General features: G+C 39.2%; 2 protein-coding genes and 1 long non-coding RNA gene across 4 annotated transcripts in view; 1 reads left to right on the top strand and 2 right to left on the bottom strand.

Annotated features, from left to right (window-relative positions):
* Positions 1-2,306, bottom strand: part of LOC309501628 (structural maintenance of chromosomes protein 6-like) — a 39,817-nt gene extending 37,511 nt beyond the window's left edge. The window contains exon 1 of one of the 2 annotated variants that reach the window (XM_082173776.1): positions 2,214-2,306. The gene's annotated coding sequence lies outside the window, so the exon portion shown is untranslated. The remainder of the gene's footprint in view (positions 1-2,213) is intronic. The other variant, XM_082173775.1, reaches the window with a different exon arrangement.
* Positions 2,307-4,765: 2,459 nt separating this feature from the next.
* On the top strand, positions 4,766-8,258 carry LOC309501650 (serine/threonine-protein kinase pim-1-like). The gene is made up of 7 exons (XM_082173811.1): positions 4,766-6,128; positions 6,402-6,668; positions 6,753-6,946; positions 7,065-7,115; positions 7,235-7,613; positions 7,725-7,901; positions 8,139-8,258. The coding sequence occupies exons 1-7, from the start codon at positions 5,960-5,962 to the stop codon at positions 8,237-8,239; spliced, it is 1,338 nt and encodes a 445-aa protein (XP_082029937.1). The 5' UTR covers positions 4,766-5,959; the 3' UTR covers positions 8,240-8,258.
* Positions 8,259-8,324: 66 nt separating this feature from the next.
* LOC309501692 lies at positions 8,325-18,773 on the bottom strand. Its single transcript, XR_014206971.1, has 3 exons — positions 18,284-18,773; positions 18,078-18,163; positions 8,325-8,440 (listed from the first exon to the last, which is right to left on the bottom strand). It is a non-coding gene; the product is annotated as an uncharacterized lncRNA (long non-coding RNA).
* Positions 18,774-20,455: the final 1,682 nt, after the last annotated feature.

Genomic DNA, 20,455 nt, shown 5'->3' with positions numbered 1-20,455 from the left:
CATATCGCCCAGCCCTAGTGTGAATAGACTTTCAGTAGCTTTGTTTCCATCTAAAGTTACAAATTTAACTTGTGTGCAAAAATAGGAATATCCATAAAACATTTGTGAAAAATGTGTTTCCATCCCACGTGTTCAAGAGAACAATATCGTCACTTCCTGGGAATTTGGGGCAAAATATCTGTAATAAAAATGGCTGTTTTGGCATAACCTCTGGCTGTTTTTCCTCCATCATAAATGACTTGCGTCTCAGAGCACGAAGACGAAATGCAATAAACGCTGTCATGTTATCTTGCGTTCGGATGCTGGTGTTTGGGAACACCAAATTTTTGTCTAAAATTATAAAATGAAGGTTTCTGTTTGTGACCAGTTCAAGGTACGTGCTGCAATAATCATGCCTTGAAACTGTTGATGGTATGTCATATTTGTATATCTCAAAATGTCCATTTCTATACACAAAACTTGCCAGAAGTCATGGTTTAAGGTAAAAAAATAACCCCCACCCGCACCTTGGTAACCACCTCCAAATTTCTAGGGGAAACACTGAGGTTCACTTCACATTTGGATAGAAACCCCCAGCTAGTGTATGTAGTGTTTTATGCTATTGCTTACATTTGTTTATTCAATTTCTTACTTGAACACTACTGTTAAATACACCTACTGTGAAATAAAATAAAACATTTTTTATTTAATTTGTAATGTGCTTCTTTGTTCTTGTTTTTAATAACAAAGATAAAATAATAAAGATTTTCATCTTCACACACCCCTACTTTGGCCTAAATGGCCTGTCACTCTTTTTTCTTTTATATTTCGTTACCTTGTAAGACTACATTTTTAAAATAGGGAAATTAGTTTAGCAGTACAGCTCAGTCACTTGCAAAATAGTAAAACCAACATGATTTTTTTTTTTTTTATCGTGATTTTCCTTAAAGAAATCATGATATTTGATATTTATAATATATAAACTTACGTATTATCATTTATCATTAACAATTATCATAGTTTATGTGCATGTCTGTTGAGGCAAAGTCAAGTTTTTTTTTGGCTTGGATTTATTCGGTAAATGTGTTTCCATCGTAGTTACAGCACGTCTTCTTATCAGATAAAAAAAATATCCACGTCAAATAAGCGCACAAGTTTTATAGGCAGATTTTTAGACTTTATTCGCATCTTGGCGTTTCCATCCAGCATTTTATTATGCAATATCCCAAAATTCACATAAAAACAAGTGGATGAAACATGGCTAATGGAGGGACAGAAAGCTCTCAGATTTCATTGAAAAAGATCTTCACTTGGGCTGCGAAGATGAACAAAAGTCTCATGGGATTGGAACAGCGTGAGGTTAAATAAACTGATGACAATTTTCATGTTTGGGTGAACTAGGCTATATCCTTTTAAGAATCTTTGACCAACAGGCAAGTCAGAACATGTAGGATGGATATCATTTTTATAAGTTCTGATTACAACATGGAAAATTTACAGGTAAAATAGTGTAACTTATGTGTAGTGCAGTTTAAAGATGTTTAATACAGGTATTGCATTATACAGTAGGGTGACAAATAAGGAAAGCTGTAAATGTGGCATGTTTTGGTATTGGTCTAGCTTTGATTGGACATTAAGCTGGTTTTGGGCTAGTTTTGAGTTGTCATTGAGCGGTTCTGGCCATACAGAGACCAGATTAATCACGATCACAGAAATCAAGACTGTAAAACCACTAAAGGAAATGTGACATAACTGATGCCATCACTGTGTGCACCACAGAAAACCATTCTCCTCTTTCACGGAAGGAGGTTGAATCACGAATCATCAGATAAAGACACAATCCCACACATACGTTACATCATGTATTATACTAACAGACACTTTTAACTGACAATGAAATGTAAGTTAACGTAAAGTCAAATTAAATCAAAACATGAAAACGAAACTTGTGACATTATTAGAGCCTAGTTCGGAAACTTTAATACATCAAACTTACTATGTGTGACTGGCATTTACATCGTTGCTTACGTTTTATAAATAACAAACAATTATGTCACGGTGAAATTCGCTCTCTGCTAAAATGTTAGCGAACGCTCGAAAGACCTTAAAAGTTGAAACCATTCCTCAAAACCACCACAGACATGACAACAGGATAAGAAGGAGCTATATGTGTGTGTTTTAATGTATTTATTTTAAATATATGTAAGTAAATATGTCAAGTGAGTGAAACGGACGACACATACCAATAAACCCTCCTGCTCCTCCGCGCGCGCTTTGAAGCCTGCGTCAGTGAGCGATGGCGTCAGATCGCTTCCGGCTTGTGCCCACCAATCAGATAACAGCCAAGCGATTGGTGGATAACCATATATTATACCATTTTTTTTTTTTTAATGATTTTAATATTATCCGTATAAATTATGTCCAATTGGACATTTTAAGAGCGATTCTTATAATTACCCAACAGAGAGCTCACCTTTTTTTTTTTTTTTTGATGTTTTATTTCATTTGGCAATCGTGCGCTGTCTATTCATAAAGTTTGTTTGCACTGGAACTGGAGCTGACTTTTATAGCAACCTCTTTATAAAACATTAAAAAGACTTTAAAGACTGCTTCTTTAAAACGAGTATTATAGAGAGCATTATCATCATTTGATGATTAAATAACACAACACATAAAACAATGAGCTTGCAAGACGTTTGGAATGTCAGATTACTCCATGAGTTGAAAACTAATAACATAATATTATATAATATAATATAATATAATATAATATAATATAATATAATAATTAAACTGGCAAAAATGAACTGATAAAATGTATGTACATTGACACATTTAACAAAGTGTTTGGCAAATGCTAAAATGTAAACCACTCGCCACTAGATGACGCTATTGACCATATTTTATTTTAAATCAATCCTTTGAACGGCATGGGATCATTTAACATGCAGCCTGCAGATATTGATTTGTTTAAATTCAATCAGAAGTGTTATTTCTTGATACCAACAAAGACATGCATTATCATCATCATTCTCCGTCAGCCTATAGATTCTCTTCTGTGCCTTCAACCTTGTTCAGGCCATTTACACTGTAAAAAATTATATGGTCACTAAGTTATAACAGCAATGGTTAGAATATTTTTTTGGGTTTACATAAACCAGCTGCGATACAATTAAAGGACACACCAATAAGGTTGAAAGCAGGAACATTATAATTGTTAATGAAGATCATGCTATCATAACCATGCCAATAAGTACGGCTTATGTGTCCCGCTGGCTTCCCTAAAGTGCCATAGACTGCACACACATCTCCATCAAGGCCCCACCAGGCCCCAGTGAAGGGGATTTTGTAAACCAAAAGGGGTTCACAGAGTACATGTGCTGGTAAGTAACTATTAGGATTCTTCAAATTCCAGATTAGTAATATTATATCAAATTAATAAAGAAATGGAATAAAAAAGTATGCGGTTGACTGACTAAAATCTCTTAGATGGTGTGTGACTCTATGTGTCATATTACAAATATGGAAGCAAAATAGCCAGGATCTGTGCATGACTCAAGAATTTCCAGAGAGACACATTCATGCACATTATTTGAACGTGGTAAGGGAAATATAAATGCCAAGCTCACTGTATTACATCCACTTATTTAATGACGCCATTCCCTGACCCAAACCCGTTACGATGCAGCTCTAGCCAGGATAAGGGCATGCATTGAAATGGAAAGATTTCAGCGTGTGAAAAGTCTGAGGGTTGCATCTGCGACATTATTGTTACACGTGCCGTATTACACAACACTGCCCCCATCAGAAAGCAGAGGACCCCTGTGGTGGAGGAGTGCAATCTCATGATGACCTCCAGTAGTGCACAACATAGTGTTTAATAAAAGACAAGACAAATATACTTAGTGCCTTGAGAGTTTTATTTCAATTATTCATTGGGAAAAAAATGTAAACAGTAAGTCATCTTTGCCACTGATAGAACTTCATCAAGGTCTATTTCTCCCCTTTTTTTCAGGGAAAAATACTCTATTGTGTTGAAGACTCCGTTTATATAGGGAACGCATGTCACCCTTTGCCCTCAAAACAATGAACACAATACATGTCTCATTCATCAAAAATAAAAAGGAAAAGCACAACACCGCCCCTGTATCACTTCTGGGCCTTTCTGGACTCCTGTCACTCATATTGCAGTCAGAAAATACTAGGATCATGAGTAGCCTACAAATTAAGTTATTTATGCACTTACAGATACTTCCTCCAAAGGACAGTCATCTGAAGGGTTTCTTCACTGTCCTGTGCAATGGAACGCATTACAAAGCAGGGGTGTGTGGACTCGAGTCGCATGACTGGACTCGAGCCCCAAATTTGATGACTTGCGGACTCGACTTGATATAATCAAAGATGACTTGCGACTCGACTTAAACTTTGACAACAATGATTCGCGACTTGAGCCCTGTGACTTGGAAAGACTTGACCTACCTTCTAACGGTACTGATCCACTTGTCCGTGCGACACTTCTGTCGCGCCGCACTGCACTTTTTTCGGCAAATTGTAACAAATGTGTTATGCAATAATAATAAAAATAAATAAAAAATAAAAATAAAAAAAGAAGTCTATTTTATGCTGCCCGTGAACCTGTCAGTATTTGCATGCTTCGCGTCAGCTGGCGTTAGCCTATAAGACTTCAGCAAAAGTGGAGAAGGGAGTTCCCATACGTCACCTGCCGCCTCTCAGGGAACCGAGGTTACTATAGTAACCGGATAACTATAGTAACCGATACACAACTATTGTCTCGCGCACAGACTTTTAAAGCCGTAAAGTTCACAGTAGTGCATAGTTAGTTACTATAGCTCATTCTGCAGTTGTTAATATCGAGTTATCGGGTTAACGTTAATTGACAGCGTTTATCATGAGTGGACTGAAGAGAAAACTGAGTTTTCGCAGCGCTCAGGTGTACGACTTCCATCAAAGTACCGGTTCACCTTCAACATCGAGCAACGAAGTGGACGTGACATTTGAGAGTGAGTTTACTGCCATAACTTTAAACATTTAACTTTACACACACTGCTGCCAGTGCTTGAAATATTTATCTTTTAATAGATGACATTTTGAAGCGGTATGACTGCAGAGTGTTTGGTGAGGGAAGATACAGAAGCTTGGAGGATGTCTTTGAGGTAAGTTAACACATTTTACTTAATGTTTATCTAGGAAATTGTTGCAAATCTCACTAATACCTTATTGTTAATTGTTTAATTTATATATATATATAACGTTATTACTCTAACCCCCGGGTTCACAGACAAGGCTTAAGTCTAGTTTCAGACTAAAATGCAAGTTTGAGCAGTTTTAACTTGCATTGAGATATCTTAAAATATGTCAGTGCCATTGTTTTGTCTCAAGATGCACTCCTGTTGTGTTTTTTCCAAAGCATGTCTATAAAAGCTACTTAAATGTCCTAATTGAACTAAGGCCTAATCCTGGCTTAATCTAAACCCGGTCTGTGAAACCGGTCCTTTTTGTATAAGTCCACCATTCAGTGCAGTTTACATGCTTAAAATGTGATTGACCAGCTCACTGTTTCTCTTTCCTATTTTTTTACCTACTGTTTTATGTTTGATATTGTGACATGGAAAGAGTGTGAAGTCAAATATCTTCTAAGTGTAATGCATGTAAACAACAACCCTGATTTCTGTGTTTTTGTGCTCCATCAGCCCTCCAGTGTTAGTAAGGGAAATGATAGTCAGGAGAGAAAGAGCAGGAAGAGTAGTTTTGACACGAAAAGCAGCTCAGGTCAGCAAATGCAGAACCTAAATGTTCACCTAAATATGGGTTTCCATTAAGGATGACTTAATTAGGGGAACCTTCTCATTATATGACATGAATGACCATAAGCAAAAATAATCCACTCTATCACACATTATATCAAAATTCAACTCAAGTTTGATTAAGGCCATGATTAGATTTTTATTCCAGGACGTGTATGTTAAAATATTTCCACACAGATGAATCCAAGTGTTCCACCAGCTGGAAGAGAAAATGGTATCAGGTGCACAAGTACTATAAGAGTACAGCCAGCAGCAGTGTGGCGGAGGACCATCAGCCCGTTACTACCCAAACTGCTTCTCCAGTGTATGAAAGAAGCGCTGATGGTAAATCAATTATATTTAGAGCTCTGCGCATCAAAAACGACAGCATTTTCATCTAATTTTGTCTAGCCAATAACGTATGTGTTCAGGGTTTGAAATGAACCTTTTGACTCACCGGCCAATTTGGCTACAACATTTTTAAGTTACCGGCCATTCACTTCTACTAGCCAAAAATGAAAAGAAATGAACCTTGAAATGAAGACATTTTTACATGCATTTGGTGGGCTTGCAGGTGTTAATTTCAAACCCTGTATGTGTTAAAATATTTCCACACAGATGAATCCAAGTGTTCCACCAGCTGGAAGAGAAAATGGAATCAGGTGCACAAGTACTATAAGAGTACAGCCAGCAGCAGTGTGGCGGAGGACCATCAGCCCGTTACTGTTGATGAGGAGGAAGAGAGGCCGGAGAGAAAGAGGAGGAGGACTGATAGTGTTGAGGAGGAGTCCTCTCTGTTTTTCTTCGACCGCAGAGGCAGCCCAGGTCAGGCTGAGGAAGTGCAGGACCAAACTGATGTGCCATTATATGAGAGAGGCATTGAAGGTAAATCAAATAACCTCGTTATGAGAATAATCATAATCAAAAAATGCCCCTAACTGAAGAATCATTTAATATTCCCCGCTTTAGATCCCAATCTTCTACAGGACATTGTCTCTTCTGTGGCGGATCATGGTCATCAGGAGCCTCTGTCTATCGGACTTGATCTTCCTCCCCATGAAAATCAGCAGAACATTTTAAGCCGATATGAAATTGGCAAAATGCTCGGGAAGGGAGGATTTGGCGCCGTCTATGAAGGCACACGCTTGGAGGATGGCCTTGAGGTATCGTAATCGTAATTTTACTTATAATATTTAGCTAGCAAATTGTTTGATGTCACTCTGTACATTTCAAGTCCACTATTTTGTGCACATGTAACCAATTTTTTGTTGTGTTGTACAGGTGGCGATAAAATTTGGCAAAAAGAATAGGAACACGCGACGCATCAACATTGTAAGTAGACTACTTCTTTTCACAGTTTCTCACTGTAAACAATTAGTCCAAGACAGGTCTAAATCTTTATTTGAGAAAGCAGCTACATTGAACAGTCCTAAAAATGATCTCTCCTCTAGCCTGGCCATCCCACACCCCTTCCATTAGAGGTCGGCCTTTTAATCCTGGTCAGTCAGGATGCTAAAGTTCCTCACATCATTGAGATGCTGGAATGGCAGGAGCAGATTGACCAATACATAATGGTCTTGGAACGTCCCTCGCCATGTCAAGATCTGGGGAATTATGTCCATCGCTTTGGAGGGACCCTCGCTGAGGACTTAGCGTGTCTTGTCATGTGGCAGGCAACTTACGCCGCTGACATGTGCTGTCGCCGTGGAGTTTTTCACAGAGACATTAAACTGAACAACCTGTTGATCAATTCAGAAACCCTTGAAGTCAAGCTTATTGACTTCGGGTGCGGGGATCTGATGAGAGAATCTGGTTACGACGTCTTCTGTGGTATGTATTATGCATCAAACCTGTAGTTTAGGACTTAAATTCTTGTGACGAGTTCAACTATATCCCACTGTTTTGTAAGCTTACCCTTCAGACAAAATGTCTTTCTTTCAGGCACACGAAAGTACTTCCCTCCTGAGTACAAAATGGAGGGCAGGTACCACGGGAAACCTGCTACTGTGTGGTCGCTGGGAGTGCTGTTGTTCGTCATGGTGTGTGGACGCTATCCAGAAACCAACGACCTGCTGGCGATCGATCGGGGGAAATGGTTTCAACCTGGCTTGTCAGATGGTAAGATGGCATTCATCACAACAAAGAAGACCAATTGTGATTCTAAACTGTACAAAACAGAAAAAAAAGAAAGAAAAATAAAGGGTAAAAAAGTAACATCTTAGCCAAGTGGTTAGAATTTTCCAAGAATTTCTGACCTTACAGTTTAGAACAGTCAAATCTTGCAGATTATTACAAAGACAGCAGGTGTAAGGTTCAAGTCTCTCATCTCTCCTGCTCTCCCATTGTTCTGCACAGAATGCTGCCTTCTGATTGGATCCCTCCTGCAGCAGAACCCAAGCTGGCGGATTGAACTGGATGAAATTCTTAACCATTCATGGTTTGCAAAGTTTCACTGACCCCTCCCACACCTTATCGTCTTGCTGGGCTGGCAAGCCTTGGTAACACTAGTCCCAAAATGCCGTCAACTGTCATAAGGGTCCCAGAAGTTGCTCTTATGGTCGCTCCAGAGGTTTCCTGTGAAAGCTGTTCCTGCCACAGCTGCTCCAGAGGTTCCTGTGTTGGCCGGGACAGAGATTCCTGTCTCAGCTTCTCCATCCCTCATATGGGAACAAAATACAGAGAGAAAATGTGTATTTTGTATCCGGGTTCTGTTGTATTTATTATCGCTTGTTTCTGACCAGCAGGTGTCACCAGTGTGTGGCGTTTCAAGTCCTTCTAAAGTGAATCATTTTAACAATCAATTGGCTCAAAGGATTTGTTTGTCACTAGCACACACAAGATGGGATGATTTGATGAATGAGAAAATCCTGAGTAGTCATGCAAGTTGTTTCTTTTTTAAGGACAGCTTAAGGAAATAATTATTGTATAGAGTTCTCTCTAAAACTCACTAGCATCATTGTAAATTACATAAAACTCAGAGACAAGATAGATAGCAGTGCAGTGTCTAACACCATTGTGGTACTACTGAATACCCCTTTAAGGACCCCATGTTGGAGCTGTGTTGTCTATATCCTCTCTTGTGTTATGGCTGCGGTCGTAACATAATTGGGGGCTCGTCCTAAACGATTACGTTTTTGTTTTTGTTTTTCCATGTGTGGAGGAAAATGTGTGACGTATTTTGCCCGTCCTGGAAAGTGTTTGGTGTAATTGCTGTGGTCCCACGTGAGTATTTGCCCTGTATTTTGTAGTCGTCGGGTAGGTTGGACCTGCCACTTTGTTATTTAGCTTTTTTTATTTTTAGTGGTTATTCGGAGTGGGGGTACGTTTCAGTTCACGTGTGGCTGATCTTGTTAATGGGATCGGTGCGCAGGTGGGCATGAGTTTAGCGTTTAAAGTTGCCCCGAGCCCCTAACGCCACTGAAGACTAGATGGTAAAAATAAAACTGTTACAGGGTAAATACATTTTTTTGTGGGATCGCTGTTAGTTACAATTAGTGTTAGCCGCGTTTGTTTAGTTGCGTAAATGATCGTTAATTAGTGAGAGCAAGTTGTTTGTATACGTGCATGTACGTTTGACATTTATTCGTTTATTCGAGTGCGGATAAAAGTTCGTTGAAATGGCTTCGGTGGTGGATACTTTTCATGAATCTCCATCTGAAAAACTGCTTTCTTTGTATACAAAGGAGCAGTTGTTGCAGATAGCAGAGTTTTATAAAATAGAAATAACCTCTAAGGACAGGAATTTAAAGGAAACTTTGCGGACCGTACTGAAAAGTAATCTTGTTAAATTGGGTATTCTAGAAAGGCCCTTAGCAGAGGAAACGGTTGGTCCTTCTATGGGAGATCATGCCATTCGTTTGAGAGAATTAGCTTTGAAAGAAAAAGAGTTGGAGTTTGAAAATGCAAAATTAGAGTTTCGAAAACGTGAGTTGGATCATGAGTTTGCATTAAAACGAATGGAATTAGAAATGGCCACTAAGAAGGGTACTGCTGTCTCTGAATTTGATGTGGGACGAAATCGGAGGATGGTTCCTCCTTTTTGCGAAAGGGATGTTGAAAAATACTTTAGTCATTTTGAGAGAGTTGCGATTACTTTAAAGTGGCCTGCAGATTTTTGGTGTTTATTACTGCAATGCGTGATCACTGGTAAGGCGCAAGAAGCTTACTCTGCCTTGACTATAGACAAAGCAGCCGATTATGAATTCTAAAAGCCTATGAATTAGTTCCGGAGGCGTATAGACAGCGTTTCAGACATTATGTAAAACTTTCTGATCAGACTTATGTGGAGTTTGCGCACGAGAAAGAGATATTATTTGATAGATGGTGCGCGTCTAAAAAAGCTGAAAGCAGAGAACAGTTGCGACAATTGATGTTGGTGGAAGATTTTAAAAATGGCTTGCCTGCTGTTCTTTCTACATATTTAAATGAACAGAAAGCTGAGACACTTCACAACGCTGCTATGTTAGCTGATGACTTTGTGCTGACGCATAAGGTAGCGTTTAAGGAGAAGTCATGGGACCGATCTCCTGTTTCTTCATCAGTCTTAAGTTATAAAAAGTCGTCTGGCAATAAAACAGTCGTTACTTCTGGCGACAGGGCTTGTTTTTATTGTAAAGCTTCTGGACATTTAATTGCAAACTGTCCCATTCTTAAAAAGAAGTCCAGCCCAAAGTCTGTTGGTTTGATTTCAGGTGATTTTTATTCGAAATCTGTTCTTCCGTCTGACTCCATGACTCAGCCCGAGAAGGCTGGATATGGGCCATTCCTGAATAGTGGAACTGTGTCCGTGTCTAGTCCTGATGAGGGTGTGCCAGTAAGCATCCTCCGAGATACTGGGGCCGCTTTGTCATTCATTTTGGAGGGAGTATTACCATTGTCTGAGAAGACCGCTACTGGTACTTTTGCTCTAGTTCAAGGTTTCGAAATGGGAGTTCTAGAAGTTCCGTTACACCGTGTTCACTTGAACTCTGAATTGGTGTCGGGGAACGTGATAATAGGTGTTCGTTCGTCTTTGCCCATTCCTGACGTAACGTTCATCCTGGGAAACGATTTAGCTGGAGGCAGTGTGTGGAGTTGTTCAAATGTGCCACCAGAAGTTGTAATGTCACCTCTTGCTGCTTCTTCTGATGAGTGTGCTGTAAAGCACCCTGATGTGTTTTCAGCATGTGCGGTTACACGATCTATGGTTAAACCGGATGTTCACCTCTCAGAGGAGGTGGATTTAAGTGGTACGTGGTTTGAAAATCCTGATTTAACCAATTTGTCTTCTGTTGCTCCACAGGAGGAACTGGATTCGCATCGAAAGTGGGTGCCTTCTAACTCGTCTGGTATCTGGAATGTTGTTGATCAAATTGTGATTCCAGTGGGTTATCGAGACATGATATTAAGTGTGGCTCATGATGGTACGGCTGGTCATTTGGGTGTAAGAAAAACATACCATCGAGTGTTGCGTAACTTTTACTGGCCTGGTTTGAAGAAAGATGTGTTCCGCTATTGTCAAACTTGCCATACTTGTCAAATGGTTTGGAAGCCTAATCAAACTATTCCTCCTCTTCCGTTGTTTCCAATTCCTGTGGTGACTGAACCTTTTGAACGTAATCATTGACTGTGTTGGGCCTCTTCCTCGTTCAAAGTCTGGTTGTAAATACTTGCTGACCATAATGTGCGCGACTACACGTTTTCCTGAGGCGGTACCTTTACGTACTATAACGGCGAGAACGATTTCTAAAGCACTTGTTAAGTTCTTTACACTGTTCGGTTTACCGAAAGTACTCCAGAGCGATCAAGGTACTAATTTTACATCTCGTATGTTTTCGCAAGTGCTCAAACGTCTCCACATTAAACATAATTTTTCATCTGCTTATCATCCTGAAAGTCAGGGCGCATTAGAAAGGTTTCACCAGACCTTGAAATCTGTGCTTCGCTCTTACTGTTTCGAGTTAGGACGAGATTGGGAGGAGGGAATTCCATGGCTACTTTTTGCTTCACGCGAGGTAGTGCAGGAATCACTCGGGTTTAGTCCTGCTGATTTGGTCTTTGGCCATACTCCGCGTGGACCTTTAACAGTCCTGAAAGAAAGTTGGCTATCCGATCAAAAATGAAAATCTCTTCCTGAGTACGTTACTGATTTTCGTACCCGTCTTCATAGAGTCCGTGAGTTGGCTAAACAAAATCTTGAGAAAGCACAAGGTAAAATGAAGGTCTGGTATGATAAGAAAGCCAGAGAACGAAGTTTCAGACCAGGTGACAAAGTGCTGGTTTTGTTACCTGTGCTGGGAGGGTCGCTGCAAGCCCGGTATAGTGGTCCTTATGTAGTGGAAAAGAAACTTTCCGACCGTGATTATGTTATTCATCTCCCAGATCGCCGTAAAAGTTCCAAAGTTTTCCATATTAACATGATCAAGATCTATCATGAGAAGGAGTTGAGTATTGAGAAGTCTCTGAAATGTGTTCCTCCCAGTATTAAACCAGGACCAGCTGACATGACTTCTGCTGTATGCTTAGTTGTACAGGAACCGTTGTATGAAGAGGTGGGACCTTCTAGGTGTGTAGTTGAGGGTCGGTTGAAAAATTCTGAAGCGTTACTAACCTTGACTAGTCAACTGTCACATTTATCTGCTGTGCAACAAACTGACATTTTGGAATTAGCAAAGAACTTCTCGATATTGTTTAGTGACATTCCTACACAAACGTCTGTTATAGAGCACGATATAGATGTGGGGCTTAACACTCTTTTGAATAAAGAAGTTCAGTATATGCTAGAGAATCAAATCGCAGAGCCTAGTATTAGTCCCTGGAGTTCACTGTGTTTGCTGGTGGAGAAGTCTGATGGTAGTTATCAATTCTGCACTGACTATCGGAGAGTAAATGCTGTAACCAAGGCTGATTGTTATCCATTGCCGAGAGTAGATGACTGTGTAGATCGTGTAGGTTACGCTACATACGTCTCAAAACTGGACTTGTTAAAAGGATACTGGCAGTTACCTTTAACGGAACGTGCTAAGGAGATTTCAGCGTTCGTAACTCCTGATGCGTTCCTTAATTATAGGGTAATGGCTTTTGGAATGCGAAATGCTCCTAACACGTTCCAGAGACTCGTGAACACTGTTCTAGCCGGCGTATCTGGTTGTGAAGCCTATTTGGACGACCTAGTTTTATACAGTTCTTCCTGGGATGAGCATTTGAACTTGCTTAGGGAGGTTTTTTTCCCGTTTGGCAGATGCAAAGCTGACTGTCAATTTAAGTAAATGTGAATTCGGTAAAGCTAACCTAATTTATTTAGGTAAAGTGATTGGTGGGGGACAGGTTCGTCCAGTTGCGGCAAAGGTTACTGCAATTTGTGAGTTTCCACCACCTGTCGATCGAAAACAACTGCGACGTTTTCTAGGGATGGTCGGTTATTATCGAGCATTCTGTAAAAATTTTGCAACTGTGGTTTCACCCTTTACCGATTTGCTAAGTCCTAAGCCGTTATTTCACTGGTCAGATTCGTGTCAGAGTGCTTTTGAGAATGTTAAGTCCTTGTTGATTTCAGCGCCTGTTTTGATGGCACCGGATCACTTAAGACCTTTTTGCCTCGCAGTGGATGAGAGTGACGTGGGTATCGGGAGCTGTTCTCCAACAGAGGGGTTCTGATGAGGTAGAACACCCTGTCTGTTACTTTTCAAAGAAGTTCGTTGCTGCCCAAAGGAATTATTCTACTATTGAGAAGGAGGCTTTAGCTTTAGTCCTCGCCATCTGTCATTTTGAGGTCTATTTGACTTGCTCTCATCCTATTGTTGTGTATTGTGATCACAATCCTCTTCTTTTTTTGAATTCAATGCGCAACACTAACCAGCGTCTTATGCGTTGGAGTCTGACGTTACAACCATATGACCTCGATATCAAACACGTTCGAGGTAAGGATAATGTGGTGGCTGATGCCCTGTCCCGGGTCGGTTAGGGGCGTAAACTAGAAAGGTACTGAAAAGGTGAAGGTTCACTTTTGGGGGGTGAAGGTGTTACATATTCATGTATTTGTGATTCGTTTGTTCTGTTATGATCTGTTTGTCCTCTTGGGGGCGAGTATGTTGTGTCTTTGTTTTATTAGGGACTGATTGCCGGCACCTGTGGATCCTGTATGTTTGGCATAAGAAGTTCAAGCGGCCAAATCTGTGCGGCGGGCGGGGTGTTCGGCAGCGGTTCTGTGTGCTCTCCTGTTGTGTCTAACCCCGGTTAATTTTCCTATCGTTATGTCCTTATTATTTTTGTAATAAATCCCCTATTGTACGAGCTGTGTTGTCTATGTCCTCTCTTGTGTTATGGCTGCGGTCGTAACACCCCTTTAAAGGGGTGATCACATTCAGGGCCGTGCAGAGACCTCTGGAGGGGCAGGTGCTCAAAGTATAAAAGGGGGCACGTGGAACAAGGCTTTAAATAGGGCTGTGCTCAAAATATCAATACAGCAATATATCAATATGGATGATTCTGTATCGATATGGCAGCAAATGCATTGATGCAGTTTTGAAAAAGAAACAGAACAGAAAAGACTAATTTTAAGTTTAAAAGTAAAACAATTTAAAATGTATGTGCACCAATTAATAACTCTGGGATTAGAAACTGAAGTTATCTTAAGTTGTCCCAACCTGATGGATTTTTCTTCTCTGTTATACAGAATAATAAAGAACAGCTGTAACAAAGAGTATAAAGCCCAAGAGGCGAAACTCTGTTGTGTTATGGGTAACAGTCTGTAGATGGCGCTGCGGAGGCGCGTCCGCCATTATGGACTGAAAGCTGCAGAAATCGTTAGCGGTAATAGATGGTGGTGTCTGATTAATTACTGAGATCTTATGGCACCACTTCCATTTTAGTACTGTTTATAGTTCATGTGTGCACTTGCTAGATTGCACATCTTTTTTGTACCTTTCCGCCAGTAATAGGACATTCACAGATTGTTTTTGTTCTTGCCATTGAAACGTTCACTGTGTGCACTTTCACTGAAGATGTTGAAAAAACAAGTTGTTAATATTTTTGTGATATTCTATGTAAAAGATTAACTGTCTTCAGAAATGTTCATTTATAATTGTATTTATTTATTTATTTATTTTTCCAAATCATATATATGGTGATGTTCACTAATTTCAAAATCAACATTAATTTGAATAAATATCTTATTACTGTGTGTCTGCCTATATATTATTTAATTAATTTCTGTTATTCATATAACAAGGAAAATGCATAATAGAACATAAATATTGATAGATTAAAGGTTTGCAGTAATTTTATAATTGTATCTTTGCAAACCGTAAGTGGTAGGCTAATGAAGCCGATTCGGTGGGGCACATAGCCTACCCTTACGAAAAAGTACTATAGGAATCTTATAGTATTTTGGGACAAAATATTATAGTAATCTTATAGGAATACTATAGTAATTTGGGACATACTATAGAAGTACGATAAGACTACTATAGAAATACTATAGCAGCTTTAAAATATTTTACAGAACATCACAGAAGTATGTTATGTTCTGTAACACCTCTATAATATCCTAGAGCCGCTATAGTATTTCTATAGTAGTCTTATAGTACTTTTATAGTAATATTTTGTCCCAAAATACTATTTTCCTAAGGGTAATTAGGCCATGCATAACCAACACAGACGTAACATTTTCTGTCATTTAACGTCGGTCATCCTCATTAATGTATTTTAAATTGTTTAAAATATGACTTTTAACAATTTGTTGTTAAAATGACTTTTAACAATCATATCTAAACGAATTGTTTATATATGACGGCCAGAAAAAATTAAGTTATGTTAAGTTTTTGTTATGATAAGTTGGTTCAGTGCCATTGACTCCCATTCTTTTTCGGCGTTTTCCTTCAGTTTTCAGTCCATAATGGCGGCCGCGCCGTCACGTCATGGGGGCAACTGTTGCTATGGAGCGTTCTATTGAGTTTCGCCTCTTGGGCTTCTATACTCTTTGGCTGTAATAGTAAACTGTGTAGGACAAAATCAACGTGGCCCATGTTTCGTTCAGTACAGTATAGGTTATTTAATGCCATGTCAGCATCTGTGGCTACTTTCATGGCATTAACTGATTTACAAAAATACAAGAGTTACATTTATACGCCCACGTATAAATATAATTAATTATTATTCATAACGGATTATGATCAATAATTAATAATTTAATTATTTTCAGAATTTACTGTAGCAGAATCAATAGTATGATCATTTTATCAGTTCATCCAAGGAACAGAAAGCATAAACGATTATTAACTCTAGGAAATATAATATCTTCCTGGCCAAGAAAGAATAATCCCCAGCTAACAGTAAATAAAGAAATAGCCTAAATTAAGGGTAAAAGCATAGGTAACTTAGATCGAAGTTCAAGACAATAAATTCGTAAGCACACAACACAAGTAATGCAAACAATACTTTATTGATTATCTAGGCTACTCACACATAAAATAATATATCTAAAATATCTAACACAAACACACGCACACATTCATACAAGTTACAGAAAGAAAGAAAGAGTTTGGAAAGAATGAGTTTAAGGGTAGAGGAAGAAATCCCGAATTTCTATATGCACTCAAGACATGACCTGAACGAACCATCAATCATTAATTTAACCCTGGTCGTTCCTTATGCAGGTTATAAAAGTTTATAATGCACCAGTTCAGTTAAGAGTCTGGAGGTTACTTGCGTTTCTGCGTTCCGTTTGAGGGTTCCCTTTTGTTGGGTACAAGGGTGTTTTTCGGGGTCCGTTGGTTGATCTCCTCGTGCTTGGATATAGTTCAGGGAGAACCAGTCACGTGGTGTGCTGGCGGATGGTTGAAGCGTCTTTGAAGTTGAAAGCGTGCGTTGCCGCCGTGAATCGTGGACCGAAACTTTGCCGCAAAACTTAACTTAAAACCGAGACTTTCAATCGGAAAAGAAGAATAACACCAAGAAAGAAAGAAAATGAGATACGAAAGTAGTTAGATGACTGGAAATGAATCTAACCCATCTGATCTTAATTTGGGTTGGTCTGGTCGTCTGTTACATAGTTAGGCTATAACCATCGTCTGCTCTTCTTCATCTTTGTTCTGCCCCCGTTCTGCTCACTTCTGCCCAACTTCTGCTCACGTTCTGCCCAACTCTCTAACGCTCTGAGCTGGGTTTTTAAAGGGTTTCTGCAGTTCTGACTGCTGCTTTGTTTTCAAAGTCGTAAATCATGTCTTCCCTGGGGGTGTCGGTTCTCTAGCTTTAATTAGAGACCAGATGCAACAGTTTAGGCATGATTTCTAATTATCAGAATATGAAACATTTTACACAGATTTAATTCCAGCCATCTTTTGAATTAAGAACATACGCTGACAGGAAGCATGACACACTTTCATTCACACACCTAATAGTTTTTATATGGCATGTAAGTATATTAGATACACACAGATATTGTAGAAACAACATAAAATGATGTAGTTGCATGATGTTTGATTACAAGTCCATTGAAAATTGTTCTTGGATGATTTTATGTATAGTTATAGGCAAAATCTCAGTTCTCTGGTTTAAAGAGAAGAGAACTCTGGTTTGGTCCTTCAGAGGTCCTACCGGGGGAGGGGTCAGGAATGTTGTGGGGTCCAGCAACATCTGCTGATATCTTGACAGGGCACTGAGTTGTGCCATCTCTGAACCAATCATTCTTTTAAAAAAAAACTCACATTGACAAGTTTTTCCGTTCGTTTGGCCCTAAAAAGTTCTCATTGTAGCCTTACTGGCGCCGGGATGGGTGATTTGAGCCTGGAATGTGAGGACTCTGTGTGGGACCTTGGTCTCTGTCTTTCTCTTAACCAATCAGTATTCGGCAACAAAGCTAGCATTGACCAGTTATTTCGTTAGTGCTGGGGGCTCTTCTAAATAGTCAGACCGGTGATGCCGGACCCGATGGCAAGATTGATGATGATCATGAGACGTTCTGAACAAATCTTGCCCCTTCATTCGCGAGAAGCAGAGAGTTTGAATTAATCTTCTGGAAGAAGATTAGTCTGTGTTTGGTTCATACTCGCAGTCGTTACAACAATTAAAACTAAAAACAAAGCAAACAGAAAAAATACAGCAATTAATACTTTACAAGATTTTTTAACATTAAAGGTATAGCGGAGGATGTTTTACTTCCTGGTGGGTAGTCTAAACTATTGGTCCTCCTAATTGTCAATCATTCTGGTGAATCAATCAAACTTTTCAAAAAGTGGAGAGGGCGGGTCTTATCTAAAATTTGGAAAGATCCTCCGCTATACCTTTAATGTGATACCTGTTCTGGTAAATTCTTACTAAAGTCCTTAAGTGAGTTTGCTGCCTTTGCTGTTGTTGTTGTTGCTGCTGCTGCTGATGATGATACTGCTGGAGCTGATCTGAGACTGTAGACATTAAAACAAACATATAGAAGATATATTAGATGATTAAACAATTTGTATGTGACCATGACAAGATGTAAAGATTGCTGACAGTGTATAGAACTGGCTCACTAGCTCACGGACCTGCTGTAAAGCTGCAGATTCTGCCCAGGCTGCTAGAGGAGATGTTCACAGAGGCTGCTGCACACAACAAAACATAAGATACTGGGGTAAGCCTTACCAGTGTTGTGATAATAATTTTTTAAGGCACTCTACGGTTTTTTTTAATGAATACTGTAGAAATAATAATAATAGTTTAAAGTATAAATAATAGTTTTTAGTCAAATAACATAAAAAGACCAGACCCTCTGAAACTTTTCTCCCTCAAACAGCAAGCTAACGTTACTTCTACAGCCTACACACAGCAATATAAACAACATCTCTGTCTGCATGCTCTCTTCACGTCGTTCTTGTAAAATAATAATAATAAGTAAACAAACATCAAAAGCACTTCGCTGAGAATGAAACACCACTTACCAGCAGCCGCAGAGTTGAAGATATCCTCTGGTAGTGCGCGTAGCGGCGCGAAATTAAAAAATGCGCGTGCAGCGTGAGGAATCGTCCCGGATGAGTTCGTCAGGTCATCATGTGGGTCATTTTATTTACGGCTAAATTATTATTCATTAATTTTACTAATAGTTAGATTGGGCAGGCATCCACAAAAGGGCCTTTAATAAAAATAAAAAAGGGCAGGTGCTCGAGCACCCAACGCCCAATAAATATAGGTTTATTATAGGTTGTGGCCTATGTTTTAAAAAAAAGACGGCGCAGAGTGTGACATGCTACATGTGTCATGCTATTTTTGCAAACATTTGCTTGTGTCTAGTGTGGAATTGGACAGAATGTCGTGCTGTGACTGAATGTCGACTCTAAATACTGTAGAGTTTTTCAAGAGACTGAATGCACTGATTCACTTTAGCATAAGACAGTCTGAAGGAAAACAAACACGAGGCCTTATATCCAGAAGTTCACAGCCCTTAATTATAGTTTAAAACAGATGTCAATCAATACCTTCCTGTACCTTCTTGATTTACTCCTAAGAAGTGACTTTGCCATTTCTGGGTTTTCCCAGAGTAGGTGCAATTTCTGTGTCTAAGATATGCATCTGTGAATGAGACAGCTAAAAAGATAGTGTATTTGTGGTTCGAATGTTTTGCTTACGTGTTTCGAAACGTATGTAAATGTGCTGTCGTTTCTAAATCTTGCGACCTCCATTTGTGCTGTTTTGGTATCAGTACCTACATCACCGAACAGAGTGAACTGATGAAAGGATGTGGCTTTGCATGTGCGCTTATACACTGTTAACCTCTGCTTTGACGTCTCAGCCACACGAATCGTGTCAGCCTGAGCGTGTATTATGACGCACTAGACTGATTCACACTACATGTGAATGCCTGAGTAGAGCCTGATTTAACACAATTATAAGCATTGTTAAAATCACCATTAAATCTAAACTGACTATTATTTTTTAAATTTGTATTATTATTAATTAAAAATGGTTTATCCGTGCACATTATTGTTTTCTTCTCACTTTATTTTTTTAAATAGCTTTTATTTGGTACTATTTTCACATGTAAGGGGTACATTTTCAAAACTCTTAGTACAAAACTTTAAACTGATCACACTTAACACATAGTCATTCTTTCAAAACCTGATCTCATGCTTTCATTCTAGTTGCACACATTTTCATTTCACATAATCATTGTTTCAAAAAACACAAGATCATTGTGATATGTAATGAGAACATTTGGTTTAATCACCAAAACACAACAGTTAGATCTTCTTTCAACTTAGTACTTTTAACAATCAGTTCATTCAGTAGCAAATAATACAAGGTACAGGTTTAAAATCACCCTCGGTGCTGAATGAATGTTACTTTACTGCAGAACTGTACACAGAGACATCACAATGAATGTTACACTTAGGTTCAAACAAACTGTCAAAAGTGTTTTAAAAAAAAAATGTTTTTAAAGTTTATACAACAGGATAGCCTAGAAATCTAGACGCACCCTAGCGGCAGCTAAATGTATTTTGCAGCCAGGGTAGTCTAGCAACTCTCCATTGACTTTCGTGCTGGAAAAACCTAAATTGGGTCAGGCCAATCACGTCGTGAATAGAGTAGGCGGGGTGGGCTTAACATAATGACGACAGAGTTGCGACGGTTCCCTGCCACTTGAAAACAAAGAAGAGCTGCTGCTGGAGAATAGTCTTTCGAATTGGCTTTGGCCACGACTCTGGAGGACTTGGAGTTAAAGG

The sequence above is a fragment of the Leuciscus leuciscus genome, assembly GCF_965113295.1.
Source record: "Leuciscus leuciscus genome assembly, chromosome: 6".
Lineage (NCBI taxonomy): Eukaryota > Metazoa > Chordata > Actinopteri > Cypriniformes > Leuciscidae > Leuciscus > Leuciscus leuciscus.
The sequence above is the reverse complement of the archived record's forward strand: the minus strand, read 5'-3'. Positions and strand labels throughout refer to the sequence as shown.